Here is a 27,639-nt window from a genome sequence, read left to right as displayed (position 1 = left end):
ATTTTTTTTTTTTTTGGAAAAAACTTTGTAGGTTGTTACTATTAAGTTCTCATTGTTGTTAATAAAACTACTTGTATGAGAAATTCGTTTTGTTCTTATTTATTTATTCGATCATCCTTTCATTATATGATTTCTCCTTTTTTGCTTTTTTATAAATAAAATTACGAAAATGCATAACCCCAAGCATGAAAACAAATGAAATAAATTTTGGAAAATAACGCAGAAGGACAAAGTTGAGATTAACAAAAACAGTGAGTATAAATTGCTGAAGATGCAACAAGAGGGCAGGCAAAACATCAAAATGTTCTTTCTACAGAATTGATGTGCTTTCTAACTTATGCTTGTCCCGTGCCACGAAATTCTCTACCAGCCTCAACAGCTTCCCTGCAATCATATTAGTACCTCACAGCCATGAGAAAAACTTGAATCCAGAACGCATTTGAGTTTCAGGGTCGATCTGTACGCCCTCATTTGCTAAATGAAGAGCTTCAAGTCTCAACATGCATGCCTGAAAGCAGTTAAGAGCTCCTTACTGTACGCCCTCATAAAAAGCATTGGCTGCCTCTTCAAACCTCTGAAAATGAAATACATTAGAAATATTTGTCTTCACGAGAAGAAGGGCATGCCTGCAATAGACGTAGAGCTGCACCATGCCGATAGCAACCTTTTGCCCAATCTGGTCCAAGTCCTCAGCAGGCCTTGGCATCAACCAAGGCAGATTCACCTTGCCCCAGGCGGAGCCAACAAAGACTTCTATTGGAAAACAGAGTGCCATCAGTTGGATCAAAATTGATTGCCTGCAGAGTACCAGCAATACACACACATTATTTATCAGTCTGCATCAGGAAGAGGATAACTACTGGGGAAGGGGTAGAGCTGGAAATTTAGGAGGAATCCAATAAGCCTAATAGGTACCTGTGTATAAGCATTTATAGCCCTAGGTAAATCATTCCTCTTAAATGCCTCGTCTCCCTTTGCCTTTGCGTCTGCAGCTTTCTTCTTTGCTTCAGGAGTCACCTACAAATCAATCAATTATGCCAATGCAAGATGTTTAGCACTAACTGGTAAACTGTTTTTCTCCAACACAAGGTTCTGAGCTAATCCATACACGCATAAAAAGATATTGATACTCAGTGCAATTTGAAGGAAGCTGAAACAGGAGTCTGGAACCACATCGTTGGTATAATTTCACGACTATAAGATAAACTTTATGCATTTTGAAGCCCTAGGATCACTGTGTCAGCACCATAAGCAACAACATTGTTCATTGGACTTCTTGAAGACATTAATTTCACGCCCCCAGATGCAGTGTTTATTATGTTATTTACTACATATATTTGCACTTGCAAATTCAATTTTGTTGTCTACATGTTTCACAAGATGTATTATCATATTAACCAGAAAAAGTGCAAGAACAAAAGATAATATATACACAAGTAAAATATATACGCACTTTGTTCCATTTTCAGAAATAGTTTACTTTTGTGCCATAACTACCCTTAACTTAGAGGTGGCAAATTGGATATGGAGTTGAGCAAAAATGGATTGGATTGCAATCCATCCATATAAATAAGGGTACAATATGGCTTGAATAAAAAGGTTTCAACCCACTTTAATATCCTAAAGCCAATGTATAAATTTCATCGGTACAATTTTTTTTAAAAAAATAAAAAATTCACACCTTAAAGAATCTTGCAGATTTTTTCAACCCCAAAGAGCAAGAAATAATACAAAAGAGGTTTAAAAAAGAAAAGAAAAATCCAAGATCCCCACCCCCCACCCCACACATACCAAAACCCAGTAAGGAATTAAAAAGAGAAAAGAAAGCACCCAAATGAAAAACACTATGCTCTGTCTTACAAGTTTTAACAATGGAGATAATCTTTCAGCAAACCAGACTTCACTGCCATTCTTCACAAATCTATACATATCTAAAAATAATGTTGAAAAAATAAAAATAAAAAATTATATATATATATATATATTAAGTTTTGAACTTATATGTTAAAAAGAAAAAAACAGAATCTGTCTTATCTAATTAAAATTTTGAATCTGTCTCTGCTATTGTAAAACTTCTTTCTTATGGAGACTACAAAGATCCAAAACTATTCCATATATGTTGGTTTCCACCAAGCTTTAAAATTTATCTAATTGTTAGCTATCAAATCATGCTGTTGTTGTTATTGGATACCTGAAGTTCAATCAAATTCCTTTTTCTTTTCTGAAAATAAAAATGCCTATCAAGTTGATATTAAAGCTTAACTATTTAGTCTTCCTACATAATAAAGGATTGATTCTGCATATTAACCAAACAAATGTTAGTAGATACATGCACGATAACCAACAACACAGCCTCCCCTTCCATATCATAATTTACATATCATTTTACTCAAGTATTTAAGATTTTAAAAAAAGGGAAGGAAAAAAAACATTTTTCTGCTTCTTCATCTCAACTATGCTTCTTGAGAAATGGTAACTTTTGGGAGAGGTACTGGTCTTTGGCGTGGTCTGGAGGCCGAGGGATCTGTTATTGTGTTATTAAATCTATATGGATACCCATTTTGTCCATATTTTTATGGATATTCAAAATAGGCCAAAACCCATATTTACTCAATAAATCTGGGTTAAATGAATTGATCTCATCAATATGGGCTGAATTGCCAGCACTATCCTTACTATAGAAGCTTATTCATTTCTGTTAGATGATTACTATCACAAGGATAAAACTAGCGAAGCCTGTGATAATATTCCACTTTCTTGACATTATACAAAAAGGCAAATTAAAAAATACTACTCATGTACAATTTGACAACAAATTGAAAACAGTGATCACCAATAACAGACCTCAGGCAAATCTTTCTTTGGAATAATACATTCTTGCTTCAAGCCCTTGAATTCATCCTCCAGCCTCGTACGTAGACATCTTAGAATAGCGCCATAGTTTTCTTCTCCCCCAGCTTCTATACTTCCCTGCTATTATCACAGTTTAGACAATGAAAAGGATGCAGAAGTTCGCAGGAGAGAAGGAAAGGAAATAGTCGCTTACCTAGCCAATACCAATATCTAAAACCAACTCTGAGTTCAGGCAGCAGACGAAAACCAACAGCCATTTATCTTACAGAAAGACAGATTAAGTACCTGTTTTCTCCTATAATCAGATTGCATAAACTCAATGACTCCATCCACACTCCATTCAGGAACACTCTGAATCTGTGGTGTGACGGCCAATAAAGCTTCAACAGCTGCCCGATTGCCTGTTGTAGCTGCAACATGTATTGGCTTATTACCATCCTGTAGAGATAGCAAAAGTTAAATTTCAGTATGAATTACCAGTCCTCAGAAATTGCTAATTATTTTTTATTTCCAGCGACTCTGCTCAGAAATTAACAAAGTTCATGATTGAAGTTCTGAATACCAGGGAACCCGTACAAATGTATGTTAAGTACAGACACTGGGTGGCTTATTTAGATCAGAATGAATCAGATATTACTATATCAAAGATACAGTAGACCAGGACAAAAAGAAGATCCCAGGTCCATCAAGTCATATCTGTAGAGGTATCACACATAATACACCAGCTCTTACATCTATAGATGTTGGTTCTCACTGGAATGCAGAAGGCATGAGACAATTGAGCATAAGGCTTCAGCAAACAGTAATCTGTAAGATAACTTCACAGACATTACAGAATGCAGCAAAGCAAAGCACTATCTGCACTTTCTTCAGCTAAATTATCTGAACCCCAGATCGGACCAGCTGATCTGTCACAACCCCAAAGAAAAAGGTCACAGTTTACCTCTAAACCTTTCTGAAATGTTATTTCAACCACGAGAGAGAAAAGTATCACTTTAATTCAGCCCAAATATCTTAGTAAACCCTTTAGTAAGAATGAATCTGAAAGAGAAGAACACTATTGGAAAACTCAGATCTTCCAGGAGAGGAAGTATCACTATTTTTCATGTTATTCATCTTTCTTTTTCAAATATTTCAGTCACGAAACTGAAATACATTACAAGATACCATTGAGGAGAAAATTCTGTTGTTGTCTGTCAAAGTAATTCATAAAATGAATCTGAAACAAAGAGAACACTGTTGGAAAACTCAGATCTGCCGAAAACAGTGCAACGATTGCCGGGAAGTGCTTGAAATCTGGTATAAAATATACAAATCCTTTTGAAATCAAGAAAGGAGAAGACCCTTGAACAAGAAAGCCGCCAAAAAACTGGCCAGATCAGGCTTGCACACCGGTTATGGTTTGGTTGCAGGGAGACATTGTAACTCTTAGTGTTAGTTTCCGCACAACACTAATGAAAAGTGTAACTACCATCTGAGGAGTCACCGAAAGGACACAGAACTATGCAAATTAGATCTGATGAGTCACCATAAAGAGTCAAAGACATACGGTGCTACAGAACTCAGATATGAGAAAGTAGTTAAAAGAAAGATGTACAACGCTAAGCGTATCAGATATGATAAATTAGTTAGCGGAAAGATGCATGGTGCTATGCAAATCAGATATGAGAAAGTAGTCACCGAAAAGATGCACGATGCTATGCAATTTAGATATGAGAAAGTAGTCCCTAAAGAAATGCACGGTGCTACACAAATCAAATCTAAGAAGCCACTGAGAAGAAGCAGGTGACTACTTTCTTTGTCCCAAATGCTTCTCAAGTTAGTCCTCTCAGCATGATTTTTCTTCCAGCATATAGTATTGCCCCAACTTTTGCTATCATAATCATTGGCTAGATGGGCAACATGTATGGGTTATAGCTGCCCACCAGCAGCGAAAGCTTTTTTATTCTCAAACTCTGATACCGTGTGAAATATATAGGAGAAAAATATTATTGAATTGCATCTCTATATCATTACACTCAGATCCTATTAATAGATACTATATTACAATTTTATCAAAGTCGGATTCTATATACTATTCATGTTCCTATTCATATTCTAACAAAAATGGTCAGGTTTACAATTTCTTATAGAAGGTAGTTAAGAAACCACAATTTGTAAAATACGTACACCTAATCTTGGTTTTATTTGTTTTCTGATTGACAATCCCCGTTTCAACCAGATATTTCTTCTTTGTGCCAGATCTCTCATGCATACCTTCATAACGAGCTCCAATCTCTTGTTATATACTACATGATGAAGGATCATAAGTTGTGGGTGAGACATCTTCTCATTACTCAAATTTGTATTAGTATCTGTTAGTTGATTTACATACCTAAATTTGATCCATGTTCTATGAAGAGACACTACATTTGAGAATGTGCAAGTATTGCAGTCAAATATTTTTCTCAACATAATTATTGACCAGTGACCCAAAGGGGTGGTTTGGTTTAAAGACAAATTATGTTGGGTGGGATTAGTTATGATGGGTAAAGTTATGCTCAGATTATTTTTTATTGGCTGTTTGGTTAGTAATATTCAAATTATATACTGGCATAATTTCTAAGAATAACCTATTTGTTACAAAAATGCCCTCCATTTTTATTTAGTTTTTTGTACTTTCTTTGCAAGCTTTAATTATTCACTCTTAAACAAAAAAAAAAATCATCTTATCTATCTTAAATATTTTTTGTGTACGCATTCTCATAATTATGTCATGTGTTCTTTAACATAAAACATCCATCTTATTTAGCTTAAAAATAAAACTTTCATCTTAAATTTGTTAAAGTAAAAAAGATTTAATTGTAGATGTCACTTCATTTAAGCACATATACTTTTAAGAGAAATCAAAATGTAAATAAATATAAGAATTAGTCAAATAAATTAACGTATAATATATTCATAAAATACAAATTATATTTATATAGTGTAATTTTTTAATTAAAAAAATAATCATAAAAATAACAAGTAGCGAAGGTTGCATGTAAAAATGATGTATAAATGAAGGTGTATATTGGGGGGGGGGGGGGGGGAGTTTTTGTTATTTTACATTTTTATCCCGGATAAGTTATCCTGGGATTAGTATTCCACCCACAAGTAGGGATAACTTATCTTAGTCATAATTATCAATCCTGGGATAAGTTATGTGACACTTCATAACCAAACAAAGAATTAAGGGGAACTAAAAACTTATCCTGGGATTATTTTTCTTTGTCCATCACACCAAACGACCCCTTTGATTATTAGTTCTCACTCTAGGTCCAAGAACATATTCCCAAACCGAATATGCATGAGCATGTCAAATCTGAAAAGTGGGAAGTAGACTAGAAAGTGACAGTAAGGAATACGATTCACATGTGCTTGCAGATAAACAAACACACGAAAATAAAACTTAAAATTGCTTGGAATCATCTTCCAACAATAAAAAAGAAAAGGATGCCTTGGAAATTTCTTCCAAAATATATTGAAACAACAAAGAATTTATATTTTGTTAGATTTTCTTGTCAATTACCTCATCAGTAGCATTAGGATCAGCTCCAGCTTGTAGTAAGCAGTACATAATTTCTGCATTACCATTATTAGCAGCAATGAGCAAAGGAGTTGTTTCACCATACCTTGTTGCTTCACCAGTCTTAATATTGACATTAGCCCCTGCCTGGTAACACAAAAGACGTTCAGCCTTAAGTAGACAGATGCCACACTTAACCAAGCAACATTGCAAAATACATAGCAAAATGGAAAAATTGAAAAAGACGATTCTCATAGCAAAATAGGTGTTTGGCTACAAATCCTTTTTTTTTTGTGAGCTTAATTGATCTATCCTTGTATAGCTTGCATCTTCTTGATGCCTTGAAATGAATCTACTTACTTCATCAAAAAAAAAAAAGTGAAATAGGTGTTTGTGTTCCCGTAAACAACACTTCCAATTTGGTGTGGCATATGTAAAAATTGCTTCACTAGATATAATTTTAATGCTTTTACCAGTAAACCATCTTTAAAAATATGTAAAGCAATGTATTCTCCAGCAGGTAAAGGATGCCTTACTTAATGGACCATCTTGGATTAAGTCTTCATTTCGACAAATCACGCTCAAATAAGATAGACTTTAAAAGTAGAACATATAACTTTTAGTCCCAGTGATATTTGATTACGCACATTTTTTAAGCAAAAATAAATAAGCACATTAAACATTCATTTAGCTGAATTGTGCTAGTCAATAGTAGCAAGTTTTGTAGTCTGATAGCTGGTAGTTAATATGTTGTAATGGGGGTCCATTTCAGTTTTTTTTTTAATACTTGTACATAACTCACTCTTGGTTAATAAAATTGTGTTTTACTACCAAAAACAAATAAAATTGAGTGTTTTAGGAAAGGCCGAAAGGTGAATTAGAATCAAGTTTCACATGGCTCCCGTATGATCAAAGCAGTTTCTTGTGATTTGATCTAGCACAAATTTGCATGGTTCCAACACATAGCAAAGTGCAGAATGATAATGCATCAAACAACAGCACCACATGTTTTCTGCAACACAACTTCTTGGAGATGCTCAATTGGATTCAGCAATTTAAAGAACATATAGATAGACTAGAACGATCTAACGAATATATACAGTTTTAAGGAGAAAATGGAATTTTATTGACCTTTACTAACAGCTCCACGCAAGAAATGAATTGGCTGCCACAGTTGATCTCCTGTTTGAGAATCAAACTGCACAAAGTAACTTTCTTTAGACCATACGAACAAATACAAATAACATTTCTAAAAGAGTATCCTCACCCCCACCCACTCCCCTTCCGCAAACCCATCCTCAACAGTAGAGAAGAATGCATCAAATGAAATCTAAGTTGCTCGGACTCTTCAGTTTTGGTGCCGCGCCCGCGTCGACATGACATGGGTGTGGGATCCGTGTCCGATTTGGTCAACCGATTTTGGTCAAAGGTGAAATTGAAGAAAATTGAATACCTTTTATATAGAAATTTCTATGTCACTCTCTCTAACGAGTAAGAAATGCATAACAGGTTCTGTATGTGAAAGAAAAATTTGTCTTAAGTTGAACACCAAACAAAAGCTAATTTATATACTACATCTAAGCTAACTATTTTACTAAAACTTCTTTTTCGCAACACCAACACTAACAAACAACTAAGTGAAGCATGAAGAAAATGGTGAAGTCAATACTTATCAAAAACAGAAAAAGAAAGAGGCGAGGGGGATGAGAAAAGAAGCCTAGGCAAGTTAGGAGTGGAAACTCTACACTGTTTAGCAAAGGGTAGAAAGTACATAAAACAAGAGAAGAAAGAAAGAATCAACATCTATTAATTGGTCACCTTTTGAATAGATCAGTGCAAGAGAAGTGTAAGGACTTGTTTGGTAGTGGAAACACTTCATCTAGAAGGCAAAAGCTTAAGTTGTTAGAGAGGGGATACTTTTATCATTTATCAAGACGCCTCCTCAAATGTGGCTAGACTCTTTTTGCCTTTTGAAGGGAGGGAGGGTGGATGAAATTTGTTTGGATAAGGGTGGTGGTGATGTTTGAAAATAACCTCTCTCCCAGTTACAAAACAATACAACTGTTTTCCACTTTGTCTAGTGAGAATTGTTAAAACAATGGTAATTTTGATTTAAGAAAAGAGGGGTTTAAAAAGGCAACAAAGTACTCATGTTAGCACGGTCAAGCAAAACCTTAACAGCATCTTCTTGGCCGAGACCTGCAGCCCACATAAGTGGTATTCCAGCATCACTTTGCAAATCAACGTCTACACCCTTCGACAGTAACAATTTAACCAATTGAATATGTCCTGCAAACAAAGACAATAAAAATAAAATGTCATTCTATGTAAAGAAGGATAATAAATTGAAGAATGCATGTAGCTACACACATAACAGTATGCAGGACACCACTATAAATAACAATATAACAATTAGGCATGACATGCTGATTGATTTCTCTCATTGTTTTACCAATTAGGAGATTCAAAGGGTAGTAGGTTTTTTCAACACCATTGGGCAATTAAATGGACTGGAAAGGGGTCAAGACATTTTGTGGCGATTGGAGAATCAGTTTTAAGGTGTTGTGCATACAACTTCCACACCAATCAGCTTCAAAGTCAACAGCCATGGAGAGGAATCTGGAAGTCAAAAATCCCATATAAAGTGACATGTTTTGTCTGGTTATTAGCCAAAGAAGTTGTACTAACTGAAGACAACTTACAGAGCAGGGGAATAACATTAGGTTAACCATTTTTTTTCTACACTGCAAAATCACTGCTGATTATGGAGATTGATAATTCATGAATCTTAAGGATATGTCATGGACCATGAATGCCAAGATTACAGAAGCAATCCAGAGTTGGGAGGAACCAGGAAAGAAATCCAATAAAAAAGATAGACGGAGCATTATCCCAGCTAGTATATGGTGGGCAATATGGAAGGAATATAACTCTAGAGCTTTTGATAGTATGTAGAATAATTATGCAAAAATTCAGAGAATTGTCCCAGCTAGTATAAAGTGGGCAATATGGAAGAGAGCTCTTGATAGTATAGAGAACAGTATGCAAGAATTCAAACTAAATTGTCATATGCTACTATGATTTTGGTATAATAAGTTATACTCAAATGATATTATCTCCATAATTGATTTACTACACTCAATTTAGTAAAAAATAAAGAGGATTTGAAGTTCAAGTTGTAAATATTGGCCATTGTCTTTTGAATATACAAAGTTATCAGTTTCAAAAATAAAATAAAATTGCATATTCTATAATATGACATTTCTCAACACAGTCTTATCTTTTCATAGTCCTTAGTCCAAAACAACTTATGTCGGTTGAAAAGTCCATCAATTAATATCAAAGGATCAAAAATTTAAAAAATTTATTGACTTTTTTGTCTAACATTTTATCAAAAAATGTGGAACTCCCTAAATAGAAAAGTTCAATGTACAAGAGCTACAAGGTTACAGCAATTAAATGCATATGAACCCAGGACTCTTTCCCTGACACATATAGAAGCTTCAACCACTTCTACTAACAGAGAGGAACAACCTACTATTTCCTGCAACATTATGCAAAGCTGCCCCTGAGGTGCTGGGTGTTGCAGGATCTGCACCCTTTTCTATGAGGTACAGGACAGTAGCAGTGTGTCCTTCCCTAGCAGCGCAAAAGAACAGGAGTCTGACCTATGAAGAAATAATATATATTAAAAGCAATATCACTTTCAGCACATATCAATCAATCAGTCAACAAGAGCCTCAAATCTCACAAGTTGGAATCAGTAAATATAAATCCTACATATATTCCGCTGTATTTGAGTTTACCATTCCTATATTGGCAAATATATTGTCTTTCAAAGCAAGTTAAGGGTTTTCAACAACTTGAGGTCCCCTGAATTCATATGCTTGACATTACCAAGATTTAATGTAAATATACAACTAAAGCCTTGATCACAACAAACTAATCACCTATATGTATCATTTGCATCTATTGTTTTGTATTCTAGCCAAGTCCGTGTTAATTCTTAGAGATTTTAGATCTTTTGAGATAACTTCCCACTCTTGTTATTTTAAGTCAAAAGATCACTTCCCACTCCTGTTAGTTTAGTTTTACCCTGTCCCTTTTTAGCACCTTCAATTATCATAATGTCACACCTGCATAGGTTCACTTGGAGGCCTGCAAAGGACACAGTCAAACCATTACCAAAGTCCTTCTCACATGATCTAATTGAGGTGTTAATCTTGTGTGATTGCACATTGATTTGACATCGGCAGTTATACTATACTCATTTTCTTGACAAGTTGAGTGCATCAGAAGTTCAATAGTCATTCCCATACAATATTGTTGGTCTCACAACTATCCTCTAGAACTTGCCTTCCAATTGTTTCTAGTTAGGTGTATTTTTATTTTTTTTTGCATCAATTTTTTTGTATTCTAAACAAGAACACAATAGTAGAAAATACCTTCATCAATCTTCAACTCCTCCACCAAGTACTTGCACATCTTAAGTTGTCCTTCCGTAGCGGCAAAGTCAACGGCCCTCGTTCTTTACCATCCTTCACAGACGCCACGGTAGCAGCCAACCCTTTCCCACGATCCAGTCCCTTTGCCAATTCTGTTTCACAACCATCAACCGAGATCCATAATAAAAAAGGAAAATAGTGTTTTCAATTCTTGAAATTTGAAAACTTACTCTTGAAAATCTTAATATTCCCTGCACAAGCAGCCTCCATTAACGTCTTAACCTGTTGTTTAACTGTTCAAAACAATTTCAAGATTCATACATATGTTAAAATAACACAGTTGCAGTATTTGAAAAAGAATTGGAAGAATCAAAACCTTTATCAAGATGAGCATTAAGAAGCCTCGAGAATCTCTGGTTTCGTCTTCCATGACTGAAAACAGAGAGAAGAATTATGGGGTTTCGGTAGAAACTTGTGCACAGAAAAAATGGAAGAAGGGTTTTGCAAGCAGTTTGTGATCTTTTATATACCGAAAAGATACATGCACTTAAAATTTGGCGGAACTACATGGTGGGATTGTTATTAAATTACATCTTTACCCTCGTCACCTTGTTTGGATGACTATTACTTAAATTATATTATATTATATTATATCGTATTGTTTACATCAGTCACGCGGTAAAGACGGAAAAACTTATTTTATGTAACATCAGATTTGGTATGATCGCTTTATTACCTTAACATTTTTTTCTCATTTTGCCTTTATTTATTACTAGTAAAATTATGCTTGCTTTGCGCGGGAATTCAATATCACAAAATTGATAAAATAATACTTAAGACCTATCATTCGTTAAAACTAAACATTATATTATCTTACGTACTAGATTATGTAGTAACAAACATTAATTATGTAACAAAAAATGAAAATTATTACATTTTACTATCATTTATTCTTAATAACATAAGCATTAATTAATGAAGTAAAATTATGAACTATATTATCTTATCTATAAAACTATGCAGTAACACATTAATTATGTAAAGAAAAATAAAAATTGTTACATCTTATTATTTATCCTTAATAACATAAACATTAATTAATGATAGTAAAATACATACCATGAGTTGTAGCATAAGCAATGGTGTTTGAGTCACTCAACAGGAATAAAGTACACATATTTAATTGTAAAGAAAAAAAAGAGGTTCATATTATTTGTTGTTATAAAATGAGATATAAACTATAAAAGGTAGTGTGAACAAATATTTATTGTATCTTATTAGAAAGGTTACAACTATTTAGAAAAGTTGCAATTCTTCAAAAAGGTCATAACATTTCATGAAAATCATAATTTTTCATAGAAATCACAACTCTTCATTAAAATCAATTTTTTTTTTATAAATATCACAACTTTTCATGATGAAAGAAAGGCTAATTTTAAGATTAAATAAATTAAAAGAGAAACTTAATTTATGGTGGCGAACCCAAGATTCTCTTTTTATAATATAAGATGTGATATATATTTTAATAATTATATTTAATCTATTACCCTATTTTAATAATTATATTTCATCTATTACCCTATTTTTCATGGTAGTACTGCCGTATACCATCCATTTCTTATAGATTTATCATTCAACTTGATGTATGTCATTATGCAATAACAAAGAACGATACAATAAACATTATACCTACTAAAACAATACAATACCAACAATAACCATCCAAATAAAGTGAGGTAAAATCATTGAACTTGCATGAAATTAAAATAGATTAATTGGAAAAACACGATATAAGCAAATGAATATGATATTCATATTTTTTTTAAAAAAATTATCGAAATTTAATAATTTTTCAAATTATCGAATCTCTCTTTCTTCTTCTTCTTCTACAACCCCATCTCCACCATTATATAATCCATTTGGAACTATCCAAAAAAGGCATGCCCCATAATCAGCTTGCTCCAGCGAAAGTCTTGTCGCCCAGGAAAAAAGAAGCGGACAATTGTTCTCTCATTATGCGCTTTCTAACTCTAGGACGGCGAATCAACCTTGTTTGTGGCATGAACTTTTCTACCAGCCTCGACAGCTTCCCTGCAATCATATCAGTACCGCACGACAATGAGAAAAACATGGATATAGTAACTACTGCATCTGCTAAATGAAGAGCTTCAAGTCTCAACATGCACACCTGAAAGCAGTTACGAGTTCCATATTATCAGGGTTGATCTGTACACCCTCATAGAAAGCATTGGCTGCCTCTTCAAACCTCTGAAAATGAAATAATAGAATATCAGAAAATAGAGGTATACAATTTGACAAAATTTGACTCCGGGAGAAGAAGGGCATGCCTGCAATAGACGTAGAGCTGCACCTTCCCGATAACAACCTTTTGCCCAATCTGGTCTAAGTTCTCTGCAGGCCCTGGCATCACTTAAGGCGCGTTCAGCTTGGCCCAGGCGGAGCCAACAAAGACTTCTATTGGAAAACAGAGTGCCATCAGTTGGATCAAAATCGATTGCCTGCAGATTATTAGCAAACACAAGTGAGCCTCGTAAGTGATGCATCCACACTCATAATTAGTCTATTTCATATACTTGCAACATGAAGAAGATAATTACTTCCTCTCATCATTATCTTTTTTCTTTTTCCCTTTTGCAAGTATTTTACTGAGGAAAGGGTAGAGCTGGGAATTCAGGTCAATAAGACTAATAGGTACCTGCGTGTAAGTATCTATAGCTGTAGCAAAATCTTTCCTATTAAATGCCTCGTCTGCCCTCGCCTTTGCATCTGCAGCTTTCTTCTTTGCTTCAGGACTCACCTATAAACCAATTAATTATGCTGATGAAAAATATTTAGCACTGTTCTTTAAACTGATACTCCAAAACAAGATGTTGACCATGCTGAGGTTCTTCAAATGAAAGAGAGACCTAAGTAAAAACACAGTGTAAAAAAATATTGATCCTCTGTGCAATTTGAAGCCAGCTGAAACGGAAGTCTGGAACCACGTCACTGGTATGACTTCACTGACTATAAGAGAAACTTTATGCATTTTGAAGCCCTATGAAGTGTTTAACTGGGCCAGAACCACAAGCAAACATTGAACCGTTCCCACAACATTGTTCATTGGACTTATTGAAGACATTAATTTCATGCCCCCAAATGGTGTTTATCATGTTTTTTACTACATATACTTGCACAATCAAATTCCATTTGTTACCTAAATTGGATGTATTGTCATATTCACGATGAAAGTATTTTAAGTCTGTCTTCAAGAGTGCTTCACCAGAAGAAATCAAGATTCAAAGATAACATACACACAAGAAATATACATGCTCACTTTCTTCCATTCTCAGAAATGATTAACATACACACGAGAAATATATATGCTCACTTTCTTCCATTCTCAGAAATGGTTTACTTCGGTTCCCACTGATTGACATAATACAAAAAGGCAAAAAAAGGAAAAGGAGGTAGTTAATACTTTTCATGCAAAAATTGATAACGGAATGACCCAAAGCTCACACCTAAAAAAGAAAATAGTGAACACTAATAACAGACCTCAGGTAAATCTTTCTTTGGAATAATAGGTTCTCTTGACTTGTTTGCTTTCCTCCCAGCTTCTGCTCTTTCCTGGTATCATCACAGTTCAGACAAATAAAAAAGAAGTCGAAATTTGCATGAGAAGGGAAGGAAATAATCACCGAGCTAATTCCAATATTTGCAAGCAACTCTGACCGAAGACCAAGATCAGCAGCAATTTATCTTTAAAAAATCACAAATTAAGTACCTGTTCTCTCTTATATTCAGATTGCACAAACTCAATCACTCCATCCACACTCCATTCTGGAACACTCTGAATCCGTTCTGTGACAGGCAATAAAGCTTCAACAGCTTCCCTACTGCCGCTTGCAGCTGCAACTTGTATTGGCTTGGTACCATCCTGTAGAAATAGCAAAAGTAATACTTCGGTATCAATTAACAGTCCTTTGCTGAAATTGCTAATAGATCTTTTCTTCCAGCAACTTGTTCAAAAATTAACAAAGTTCATGATTGAAGTTCTGTGTTCACCCAGAAGAAAGTTCTGAATACCACGGAGAATCCATACGAGTATATGTTAAGTACAGAACCTGGGTCGCTGAATTACATCAGAATGGATCACACATACTAAGTTAAAGATACAGTAGACAAGGACAAAAAGAAGACTCCCAGGCCACTTCAAGTCACATCTATAGTGGTATCACGCATAATACACCAACTCTTTCATGTAGAGATGTCGGTTTTCACCGTAAAGAATGATGATCCAGAAGGAATGACACAATTGAGCATCAGCCTCCAGCAAACGGTAAACTGAAAATAAGTTACACAGACAAATTACTTAATGCACTTATAATACTAATCTTAGTTCTGCTAACAGTCAATGCATGGTATCATGTCTGATCCAGCAAAGCTAAGCACTCCCCCTACACTTTCTTCACTTAAATGTTCTGAACCCCAGATTAGACCAGTTGATCTGTCAACCCAAAAGAAACAGGTCACAGTTTACCTGAAAACCTGTCAGAGCGGAGAATCCACCAGTAAGACCAGAAAACCCATCGGATTGACTGTTATACAACAAAATGACCAGGTTTACAATTTCTTATAAAAGGTCGTTAAGAAACCAGAATTAGTAAAATACCTAAACCCTAATCTAGGTTTAATATGTTCTATGACTGACATTCCTCTTTTCAGCCAGGTATGTCTTATTTATCCCAGATATCTCTCTCTAGAGCTTTTCATATCCAAATGGTGAGAATCGCAGCAGTACTCTTCATTAATGCTCAACAATGGAGCAGAAAGGATATTCACCTTTAGAAGCAAGACAAGACTACAGTCCATATTATAAGATTCATGTCTTTTCTTTTCTCTCTCCTCTTTTTTTTTTTGGTGCGTGTGTGTGTGTGTATGTGAGTACACTGAGCCGGGTAACAAGCTTACACCATGGTAGATATAGGTTTTTTTGGTCGTAAAAAGAGAGGTTTCATTACTACGTAACAAAATGACAATAGGGAGCATGGTGTAACCTGGACACCACATTAGAACATAAGTACGGATGTCCAATACGGGTGCTCTAGAGGCCGGATCCTTCATGATCTAATTTTTAAGATCGGAGATACGGATCCATGTATGGATACAGGTGGGGTGATTCACCTAAAAATAATTAAAATATCTAAATATAGAGATATAAAACCTAAATTATGAGATATTATGTAGAAAACTCAAGAAGAATCCTAGAAGGAGATAAAAGGAAACGACGGAGTGAAATAGAAATTTTTAAGGTATTCCATTTTCTTCAATTTCACCTTAACTTTTGTATTGATTATAGAAATCATTAACTAGTCCCGACTTTCCCCATCGATTTTGGTTGAAGTACCCAAAACCGGTTGACCAAATCGGACGTGGATCCCATACCCATGTCATGCCGACACGGGTGAGGCACCAAAAGTGAAGAGTCCAAGCAACTTAGATTTGATCCATATTCTATGAAAAGATACTACATTGGAGAATGTGAAAGTATTGTATTATAAGGATTGCTTTTCTAATACAACAAATTTATGGTGTATATTTTTTAAAATTATTTATTTATGAAATATTCAATAACAAAAAATTGTGATACGCTTATGAAGTCAAAATAGAATTATCTCTCAACAAAATCATGAACGACTGACCCATAACACTAAGATTTTAGGTTTCCACTCCAAATCCGGGTTCACAAACATATCTTCAACTTCAAAAAACCCCGAGGAAAGATGGCCAAGGTACATAGATTCTACAAGGGAATCTGAAAAGGAATAAGAGGTAGTAGACTCAAAGTGATAACAAGGAATATAATTGACACGTTCTTGACAAACAGAAGCCACGAAAATAAAACTAAAATTATTTGGAATCAACTTTCCAACATTATAAAGAGTCCTTGGATATTTCTTCCAAAATATGTGAAATAATAAAGAACACTATATTCCTTTAGATTTTCTTTCAATTACCTCCTCAGCCGCATTCGGATCAGCTCCAGCTTGTAGTAAGCAGTTAATGACTCCTGCACTACCATTATGAGCAGCAATGAGCAAAGGAGTTGCATCACCAGTCCTAACATTGACATCAGCCCCTGCCTGTATGGTAGCATAAAAGAAGTTAAGCCTTGAGTAGACAGGCGGCATGCTTAACCAAGCAACATAGCAAAATCCAAACCAAAGTGGAAAATTGAAAAAGACAGTTTCAATCAGTGAAATAGATGGTCCCGCATACAACAGTTCCAATCTGGAGTAGCATATGCACAAATTGCTTTTCAGGGAGGAAATGAATTTTCTTTCTTTTTCCCTTTTTGGATAAGTAGATAGAAAAGATTGTTTTACACAATAAACCATCTTTGAATATGTAAGCAATGTTTCCTCCAGCATCTTGGATTAAGAACCAAACATGCCAGTTGTACTCTGTATCTTCAAGGGACTAAAAGTAGAACATGCGCAACTTCAAATGGAATCATCGGATAAAAAAGGAAGATCAAAGAAGAGCTTATAAACAGTAATTCTTTGGGAACAACATGATCATATATTATCTATTTCCTATTTTTTTATGACAAGAGAAACCCGCAGCCGCCACCCTTGGGTGCACGCATAGTAAAACATCCGCTCCTATACAATAGCTCGCAAACCATACACATGAGAGGTAACCCGCACTAAGCTAGCCTGGTTCGACGAGCTTGGCCCAGAAGCCAAACCACTTGCTTTTGCTAGCAAGGGGTTTCAAACTTAGAGACCTCCAATGGAAGTCCCAAAGTAGAGCCAAACACTCAGACTTTCAATTCCATTAACTTCTCCAATTGATTGAATTGGGCAATTTTTAATCCCTTTGCTTGTGAATATTCACAAATTCAACATAATTATTGATTGTCTCACTGCCTAATTACCAGTGTTGTTAAAAGCGCAAAAAAGCGCGCTTCAAAGCGAGGCGACCCTAGTGCGCTTTTTTAACTTGAGGCGAGGCGATTTGAAAAAAGCACTCGCTTCAGAGGAAGAAGCGAGAAGCGACGCTGAGGAAAAAGCGCAAAAAAACGTGCTTTTTATAAAAAAAGCGACAATTAGGGTTTTTTTAAAAAAAATAGGTATTTTTAAAAACAAATCTGAAATATAACTTCTCTCTCCTCACAACTCTTCTTTCCCTTCTCTCCTCGCGACTCTTTTTCCCTTCTCTCCTCGCGACTTTCTTTCCCTTCTCTCTCCTGAAGCTCTCGACTGAGGCTGCTGGCTGCCGCCCTTCTTTTTCTCGTGAAGATCTCGACTGAGGCTGCTGGCTGCCTCCCTTCTTTCTCTCCTCAAGATCTCGACTGAGGCTTGCAGGTAATTTGTTCATCTCTTTTTTCTTCTTCTTCTCTTCTTTTCTTCATCTCTATTCTCTGCTGCCTGCTCTTTTCTTCTTAGTTCTTACTGACTGCTACCTCTGTTTTTTTTTCAATTCTTTTGTTTTTTTTTATTTTGTGATCAGTGTGTATGCTAGCAGCCTTTTTTTATTATTTTCTGAAACTTCCTTTTGTTTGTAGTATTTTGTGATCTAATTATGTTTTTGATTTTTTGCTTTATATGTTATGACTTGTGAGTATTTTTGCCCAAGTAATTTCTTTCAATCTAAGACTATATTACCTCTTTTTAGTTATTTAATATTTTTTTATTTTTATACTAAATGTCGCTTTTTTTTAAAAAAGTGCGCGCTTCGCTTCACGCTTCTGTGAAGCAAGCCCTTGTCGCTTTTTTCCGCTTCTCGCTTCCCAAAACACTGCTAATTACTCATGTAATATGTTAAATTTGTATTGTTACTCCATACTTGATGGTAATGTAATTCTGTAAATAGTCAAATATAACATATTTTCACATGAAGGGGCCAAAAACACACATCTTGAATAATTGAATGTTAAATATCCCCAGTCTTATCACAAGGACCAAAAGCAAAATTTACCAATAACTTTGGTTTATATCAAAGAATAAATTGTATTAGCAATGGGAAAGAAAATATACATATACAAGAAGAATATAAAACAGTACAGAACCTTAAAAAAGATATGATTTCTATAAATGACAGCCAAGCTTCTAAGCAAGATTGATACATAATGTGAAGAAGATGATTCACATCTTCATGAAAGCTTCTACACATGATAGCCACGTGAAATGGAACACCAAAAATCTGGAGAAGTGTACTCTTACATACCTAGAAAATTCTAATAGTAGGACTTACAAAAAGATGCCATTATTCTCACTCCGCATTTTTGTACATCACGGCTAGCTGGTGAGGAACTTTTTCCTGAAGTGTCTTAACTAGACTGAAATTCCAAAACCTCACAATCTTGCAAGTTCCTCCTAAATCCTCAATTCCATATGAGTTTCTTAACCTTGGACCCTTTGAGTTCGTTGAATTGACATCTCCTTTTGGCATGAAACTATATACATATTTGTAAATGTACTTGTTCCCGCAGGTGTTGTATCTCTATAACGTATCCTACACCCATCACCTACCCTAAATGATACATAACCAAAGGACTCGTCCCACTCTTTCAAGATAGAACGATATTTTTAGCATCTCTTTTATAGTCAGATAATCTCATTTCTACCCTCTCAATCATCAGAACCTATAACTCTTTGGTCCTTATAAGATGCTACAAGTGATAGACCAAGATAAATAGTAGTAAGCACCCCCATCTTGCAATTACATTATTAACGACATTAATTACATTATTTTATTGGATCAAAACTAATTAAGCAATATTGAGCGTTTTTTATGTGTTTATCTACTATCTAAACTCCCTCCGAATTGTATGCTTTCGCTTTATCAATTTAAATAAGGTGTGGCTATGTTGACAAAGGTAGTTGGGTTCTTGCCTTGGCTTATGCCCCGACAAGTAAGGTGCACAATATTCATAAAACGATGTGGTCAAGAAATTTTTTCTATATTGGGCTTAACCAGTCATAAAGCTCTTAAGCAAAGCCTCTCCTACATCTCAGAAACAAAAAGAGAGAACTAAAAGAAAATCATTGAAATAAATGCAACATTGATGTGAGCTATTAACAACAATTGCAGATTTAACAAGCAGAGGAGATCAAACTTTGCTCCTCAAGTACTTTAGGAAACCATTTCCACAGAAAGGCAAAAGGTAAAGAAATGTTTGAATTACCTAATTAGATAAACCTGAAAGCTGAAGTCTAATTTAAGTCTAAGCTTTATATTGTAACATTGTGTTTTAAAAGGCTTGTTTCGCCTGTAAAATTGAGGTTAAAATATGTTAGTTTTGCTGGTAATAGTTTTTTCCTATAACTAGGAAATTTCGTATGACTAGTGGCGCAGATTCGAAACTCGGTGGATAATGAACCCACCCTTTTTACCCTTCACCACTTAATGCTGGTATAAACTGAATGTACACAAATTGAATATTTTCCCCTTTTATCTTTAGCAGTTTTACTTGTTTAATTTTCGAGGGGTATCTCTCAATTGTTCTATTCTTTTAAGCATGTTTAAACTTAACTTTCAAACAAATATTAAAAAGATAAAAAAAAACAGAATAGAAGTTAAGAGTTTCAGGAAAGAAAAACTCAGATAAAGAAGCAGATAGAAGTTAAAAGTTTCAGGAAAGAAAAACTCTAAGGGGTAATAGAGCCAAGTCTCACATAGCTCATATGATCAAAGCAGTTTCTTGTGGTTTAATCTTAGCACAAATCTTGCATGGTTCCAACACATAGCAGACGGCAGAGTGAAAATACATCAAACAAAAGCACTATATGTTTTCTGCAACACAACTTCTTCAGGATGCTCAATTGGATTCAGCAATTTAAAGTAGATAAAGTGAAGAAGTAGAACAATCTAATGAATATAGAAAAAATATAATTTATTGACCTTCACTAACAGCTCCACGCAAGGCAATGAATCGGTTGCTACAGCTGATACCAAAGGACAGACATTATTTTCATCTTCTGTTTGAGTATGAACCTGCACAAAGTAACTTTTTAGGCCAAATGAACAAATAGAGATACTCCCCCTGTTCTAATTTATAGGACTCACTTTCCTTTTTAGTTGGTCCCAAAAAGAAAGACATGCTTCTATTTTTAATAAACATTTAACTTTAAAATTTCCATTATACCTTAATGAAATGATTTATAGCAACAAACATCTATGACTTATTTTGGACCACAAATTTCAAAAGCCATTTTTTCTTTTCTTAAACTTCGTGTCAAGTAAAACTACATCACATAAACTACAAAAGGAGTGCATCAACATTGGAGGGGGGGAGGGGGAGGAATTGGGTTTTCCAAATATTATCAATACATGCCCTCTCTAACAAGTAAAAAATGCAAAACAGGGGCTGTATGCAATATAGAATTGATCTAATTTAACTTATGAAAGAAAATTTATCTTTAGTTGAATCAACTAATCAAGAATTGTTGTTTACAGTATATACTATATCTAAGCTAACTCTTTTTTCTTTGGGACGGGTGACTTCATATATTTCTCACAAACAGTACATAAGTATGCACTGAAAACCAAATTTACATAATTTTACTTCAAAATCCTGCTAACTCCTACCTAAATTGTCAATTATGGAGATAATGTCATTTGAATAGATTTGATTACACCAAAAACATAGTAGCAAAAGGTACTTTAGCTTAACCTTTTGCATACTATTCTCCATGCTATCAAAACAACGATAGCATTCCCTTTTTTGAGAATTAAACATCTATAGCATTCCTCTCCTTGCAAATTGTCCAACAGATACAAACAGGAACAGTTCTCCATATATCTAAGCTAACTTCTTTTTTTGCAACACAAACATTAAAAAACAACTAAGGGTGTGTATGGTAGCAAGGAAATGTTCTCCCCGAAAATCTTTTCTAGGAAAATAAATGGGTTTCTTATTTATTTTTTTGTGTTCGGTATATAGGCAAAAATACTATCCTAAAACTATTTATATATAATCTAAACAAATACTATGAGAGATGAGAGTTGGATGATGAGGGTGGGGTTACGACAGTGAGGGGGTGAAGTTGAGGTGTGTTGAACGGTGGATAGGAAAGTGGAAGTGGAGATGGGGCTACAGAGATGTGGGAGTGAAGATGAGGTGTATTGAAGGGTGTAGAGGGGAGTGGAATGCCAGGGTAGAACTAGTTTTTCTTACTTCCATTTAGAAAGTCATTTTCCTCATTTTTAAACAACTTATTTTTCTAAAGAAAATATTTTCTAAAAACTTTGACCATCTAAACATGAACAAATTGGAAAACATTTTCCCAAAAATATGTTCCTCCATACTAAACACGCCCTAACTGGAACTAAAGCATGAAAGATGATAGTCAAATTGAGCCAAATTTTTTTGTAATTATTTTTATCAAATACAGAAAAAAGATAAGAGGGGAGTGGGTGAGAGAAAAAGAGTGGGCAGGTTGGGAGTGGAAACTCTACACTGTATTAGGCTGCCATGGCGGTTTAGAAAATGCACCACCTTGGCTAGCCGTTAAAAATGTGTTAGATGAAAAAAGAGAAGGGATGGGTTTTTTTAAAGGTTGATGAATTTTTTATGGCTTTATTGTATTGACAAAAAAACAGTTAAACAATAACTGGTATTGTTAAATTGAGAAAGAGGGGTTCAAATAGGTAATAAAGCACTCACATTAGCATGATGTTCCAGCAAAACCTTGACAACCTCTTCCTGGCCGAAACCTGCAGCCCACATAAGCGGTGTTCCAGCCTCACTTTGTAAATCAACATCTACACCCTTTGACAGTAACAACTTAACCAATTCAACATGTCCTGCAAACAGAGACAATGCACAATGAAGTGTCCCTCTATGTAAAGAAATACAAATAAATTGAAGAGTGCATGTTACTACACACATCAACACCACAATAAATAACAATAAAGCAATAAGGAATGACATGTCGATTGATTTCTCTCATTGTTTTACCAATAGAGAAGTTAAAGCTGACACTAAGACCTCAACTACTGATATCCATCATAACGATCTGAACTACTGATATCCATCAGAACGATCTTGACTACTGATATCCATCAGAACATGATTAGATCCCTGATTCAGACTATGTGCCAACAAGGTGGATAAGGTAAAAGTGTTCCATTCATAAACATGGCCAAGTTGGACGTATACAAGGGATAAACCAAAAGGTACAGAATCTACAAAATATGATTCTCTACAAAATTCTGCAAATATATTTCAGGAGAATTTGTGGAATTTCCTTTCACATGTGTTTCTGTTCTTGACACCCCACTCCATTCACATTCATACTACTTAGAAGAAAAGGAAAAAAAAGAAAATGTTAGGATTAAGTGAAAAGGATGTGGCAGAACAGATAGGCTTATGATGATTAAAAAATTGCAGCAGAGATCCCCACAGGCTATCATCAGTCTGCCTCTTTGTGAATTCTGTAATAGTGAGTACTCAATTGCATGCAGGTAATCATGTTCTCCATTCAAGCATAGTTTCTACTCGTGCACCTCCTTTCTAAAGTCTTCTGTAATATTCATGCATCCTTTATATAGCCCCAAAAATTCAGATCAAGCCAAAAAAATACACTTCTCTGAGATTCATATATCAGATAACAAAATCCAAGTATCAGCCCATCAAACTTCCGTCACTTAGCGTAAAGAAACAGCTATCTTCAATTGTCTTCTTATTCATCATGTCAAGTAAAACGAATGGATTCAAAGTAAAAATGGAGGGAGCAGCTTATAATAGCAACAGAGCTATGCTCTACAATGAACACGGTTGCTGAAATAGTAGATCCACTTTCTCAGATTCCGGCCATTTAGAGTTTTTCTTTAGAAACAAGAGTTTTATCCAGGAAAAATATAACTGCACATGCATCCTTTGATATAATGGGGAGGAGAAGTTGGACTTTTTCCAGCCAGCAAAGCTACTCTTGCTTGTCTTCAAGCTTCAACAGCTTGGGGAAAAAAAATCTTCCTATCAATCATGATATATTGAGATGAAGACATCTCATAACGTGTTTGTTATGAACACAGCAAAGGCTAGTTATATGACCAACAATCCAAATTTTATGTTCCTCGTAGGGTTAACTTAGACTGATCTTCTTAGTAATACACTTTCATCAGTAGATAAGAACAAACAAATGAGACACGGAAGTATAGACAGCTTCATTACAACATCTTCAGCTATATAGTGATTTAATTCTCATAATAACAATATCAGCTAACGTTTTTGAGTTATGTCGGCTCTTTAAAGCTCTAGAAATCTAGGGTTATTTCAAGTCATCAATTGAGAACAAATGATGTAGCATTGACAGAGGGAAGGAAAAGAAAAGATGATGAAGCAAGAAATGTCAAATGTTCCAACAAATAGAGGATAAAGTTTGGTTTTCAACAGCTGAAAGTATAAATGTGACCTGAAAGGCTGAAAAGTGTGAAGCAAATAGAAAACATAGCATACCCCGCCCTATCCATCTCTGCTTCTTACTGCTGATCCTAGCCTTATTTCCTTGCCTTATCTTATTAGCTTATGATAAGAACTTTGACCAGTTCATTGAAGGGATTTGGTTCTTAATTTTTACTCCCAAAACATGACTAACTATACTATTATTAAGTATTCAATAATAATGTCAACTTCGCTAAAAAGGAAATTTGCACATTATATACTATGACAAATTCTCAATACAATTTTCTCTTTCATATTCCTAACATCCAAAACAATTTCTATGCCCCAAAAGTTCCATCAATTAATATTAAACTAAAGAATTTAAATATATATATATACATATACATATATATACATATATATATATACATATATGTGTGTGTGTGTGTGCGCGCGCGCGCGTGTGCGCGCATTGACATGTTTGTCAAACATTTTTATTTAAAAATGAGGAACTCCTTAAATAGAAGAGTTCAGTGTACAAGAGCAAAAAAGTTACAGCAATTAAATGCATATGAATCCAGGAGTCTTTCACTGGCACAAACAGAAGCTTCAATCACTTCTATTAACAAAAGAGGAAGAACCTACCATTTCCTGCAGCATGATGCAAAGCTGTTGCCCCCGAGGCGCTGGGTATTGCAGGATCTGCACCCTGTTCCAAGAGGTACTGGACAGTAGTAGTGTGCCCTTGCCTAGCAGCATGAAGAAGAGGAGTCTCACCTACGATGAACAACATATCCAAATCAGTATACAGAAATATCACTTTCAGCACATATTAATCAACCAATAAATAAGAGCCTCAAAATCAAATAAATTGGGAGCAATAATGTGAATCCTCCATATGTTCTGCTGTATTTGAGTCCACCTAAATTAGTGTTACATATAGGTATTATTTGCATCTATTGTTTTGTATGTATTCCCAAGTTCGCATTGATTCTTTGATATTTTAGGTCATTTGAGATAACTCCCGCCCTTGTAATTTTAGCACTTCAATCATCATACTATCACACTTGCATACAAATTTATTACTGTAGTTTAGAAAATACCTTCATCATCTTTTTCATTGACATCAATTTTCAACTCTTCCACCAAATACTTGCACAATTCAATCTTGCCTTCCCTGGCGGCAAAAATCAATGCCCCTCTTTTATTACCATCCTTCACATCCGCCACTGTACCAGCCAACCCTTTTCCATCATCCAGTTGCTTTGCCAACTCTGTTTCACAATCATCAACACTATATAACATCGCATAAACTGAAACCCTTAAAATAAAACAGGAAATTGTTAACTTACTCTTGAAAAGCTCAATATCCCCTGAACAAGCCGCCTTCAAAAACTTATTAACTTTTTCTCTAACTGCTCAAAAAATTTCAACACACACATATATGAAAAAAAAACAAGAAGGTTTACAGTAAACTTCAAGAAAGGAAAAAGAAGTTAAAAAAAAAGATCAAAACCTGCAAGAGCATCAGTAGCATCAGGAGCCATAACTGAGAGACGATAGTACTAGTAATTTTTCTTCTACTTTAGGCTTCGCTAGAAACTTCTAGTACTTATACAACGAGACCTAACAAGGGTTTTTCCAAGTTTGACTTTTAGTCAACTCAAATGTCGAATAAGCTAGTTGTTCACTTTTTTTTTTTATTCTTTTAAGTTGCGTCTAATTATTTGTCGATTTAGATACAATTTAAAAAAAATATAAAATAAAATACTTAATGAATTTATAGTAACAATAATTATTTTCTTAATATTTATATCAATTCAGTAGACAAGTAATTAGGAATAGTATTTAATTTGATTTTATTTATATTTTCTTGATGATCAATATATTTGATCTCCAAGAATTTTATTTATTAATATAAAGATGGACCATTCCACTACTTCGGTTTAAACATTGAAAAAATTATTTAGATTGATACCTTTTAATAAATAATTATTAATTTTGATGATATTTTTATTCATCAACATTTATAAAATATATTATGTTAAATTTGTAAAATGAATTAAAATTGAATTATTTATTCAATAAATATGTATTAATATTATTTCTAGAAATATATTATGCTTATTTTGTTAGAAATTAACACATTGTAAGTGTATTAAAATGTGTGAAAAATGTATTAATCATTAGTAAAACTTGTATTATATGTGAGTAATAAATTGTTCTTTATAATATGAATTAAAACCATATTATAAATTTATCAAAATTAATCAAATAAAAGAAAATATTTTTACTATAAATCGTAAATATTTTCTTAATATAATATATTTATATAAATTTACCTTGAATATTTTCATTTAATAATGTATTATTAAAAGAAGAAAAAATCAAATATGAATTAAGTACTTTTGTAGTGAGCTAGTCTAGAACTCATTATTGTTAAGAGGATGAACATAAATTAAATTTCCATGACTAAATATAATAAGTTAATAACTTGGTCCAGATTAAAGAGGAGTTTTCCAAGCAAAAGATCTTAGTCTATTAATTTTTTTTCATCAAACGTTTGATGTTGCGATTTTTTTGAAAAATTGCGATTATTATGAAAAATTATGACTTTTATAAAAAGTTATGATTATTATGAAAAGTTGTGACTTTTATGTGACATTTCCAAAAAATTGTAACTTTTCCAAAAGTTTGTGACCTTTCCACAAATTTGGGATACTAGAAGAGAATAATTTCCTTAATGGGACACTATGCATTCAGTGGGCTTGATCTTCTTTCTGTTATTCCAGATTCTGGTATGTGTTACAAATTATAGATTTGTGAATTAATTTCTATTCTTCTATTCTTTTGTTATTTACTGGTTCATTAAACTTTGGTAACTTTGTATTTCTGCAAAGTTTGTTAGAATCAGTAAGATTTTTTAGACACATATTAACAACAATTCTTCTTTAAGAAAAATATTTCGTATATCTTTGTTTAGGTTCTAGACCTTTCCAAAAGATTGTGACTTTTCCAAAGGTTTGTGACTTTTCCGATAAGGCACAATAATAACATTTTCACACTACCCTTTGTTTTCTATAAATTGAGGGATTTCCTCTCATTTTAAGAAAGATTTTTCTGAACTTCTTCTTCTACTACTAAATCTAATATTCTAAGTGTACTTTACTGCCGTTGAGTGGCTCGCTGACACCAGCGTTTTCGATATCAATACACTGGTGATTGAGATCATTCTATCCTGGGAGGACATATATCAAATCAAATCTCGGATACTAGAGGGGAATAATTTCCTTAGGGGACACTGTGTATTCAATGGACTTGATCTTCTTTCTGTTACTCCAGATTTTGGTATGTGTTACAAATTTTAGATTTGTGAATTAATTTTTGTTCTTCTATTC

The 27,639-nt window shown here is 34.2% G+C and overlaps 1 protein-coding gene and 1 pseudogene across 1 annotated transcript; both read right to left on the bottom strand.

The window, feature by feature from the left end:
• Positions 1 to 239: 239 nt before the first annotated feature.
• Positions 240 to 12,497, bottom strand: LOC101252127 (uncharacterized; annotated as a pseudogene).
• A 99-nt stretch (positions 12,498 to 12,596) lies between these two features.
• LOC101258306 (ankyrin repeats-containing protein) lies at positions 12,597 to 25,818 on the bottom strand. Its single transcript, NM_001328331.1, has 13 exons — positions 25,758 to 25,818; positions 25,594 to 25,656; positions 25,345 to 25,515; positions 24,887 to 25,018; positions 22,523 to 22,662; positions 20,758 to 20,850; positions 16,866 to 16,991; positions 14,633 to 14,785; positions 14,404 to 14,475; positions 13,562 to 13,663; positions 13,194 to 13,364; positions 13,034 to 13,113; positions 12,597 to 12,936 (listed from the first exon to the last, which is right to left on the bottom strand). The coding sequence occupies exons 1-13, from the start codon at positions 25,786 to 25,788 to the stop codon at positions 12,876 to 12,878; spliced, it is 1,395 nt and encodes a 464-aa protein (NP_001315260.1). The 5' UTR covers positions 25,789 to 25,818; the 3' UTR covers positions 12,597 to 12,875.
• Positions 25,819 to 27,639: the final 1,821 nt, after the last annotated feature.

The sequence above is a fragment of the Solanum lycopersicum genome, chromosome 1 (genome assembly GCF_036512215.1).
Source record: "Solanum lycopersicum chromosome 1, SLM_r2.1".
NCBI classification, from domain to species: domain Eukaryota; kingdom Viridiplantae; phylum Streptophyta; class Magnoliopsida; order Solanales; family Solanaceae; genus Solanum; species Solanum lycopersicum.
Note: the sequence above shows the minus strand (reverse complement) of the source record. Positions and strands in the feature narration are given on the sequence as shown.

Bases quoted from the DNA above. Each gene is read 5' to 3' on its own strand.
- LOC101258306 (NM_001328331.1), bottom strand. From the start codon at position 25,788: ATGGCTCCTGATGCTACTGATGCTCTTGCAG. The intron at 16,992-20,757 runs GTCAATAAATTA...GCTACCATACAG, and splicing joins GCGTGGAGCTGTTAGTGAAG to GCAGGGGCTGATGTCAATGT. The intron at 14,476-14,632 runs GTACTTAATTTG...TGATGATACCAG, and splicing joins CTGAATATAAGAGAGAACAG to GAAAGAGCAGAAGCTGGGAG.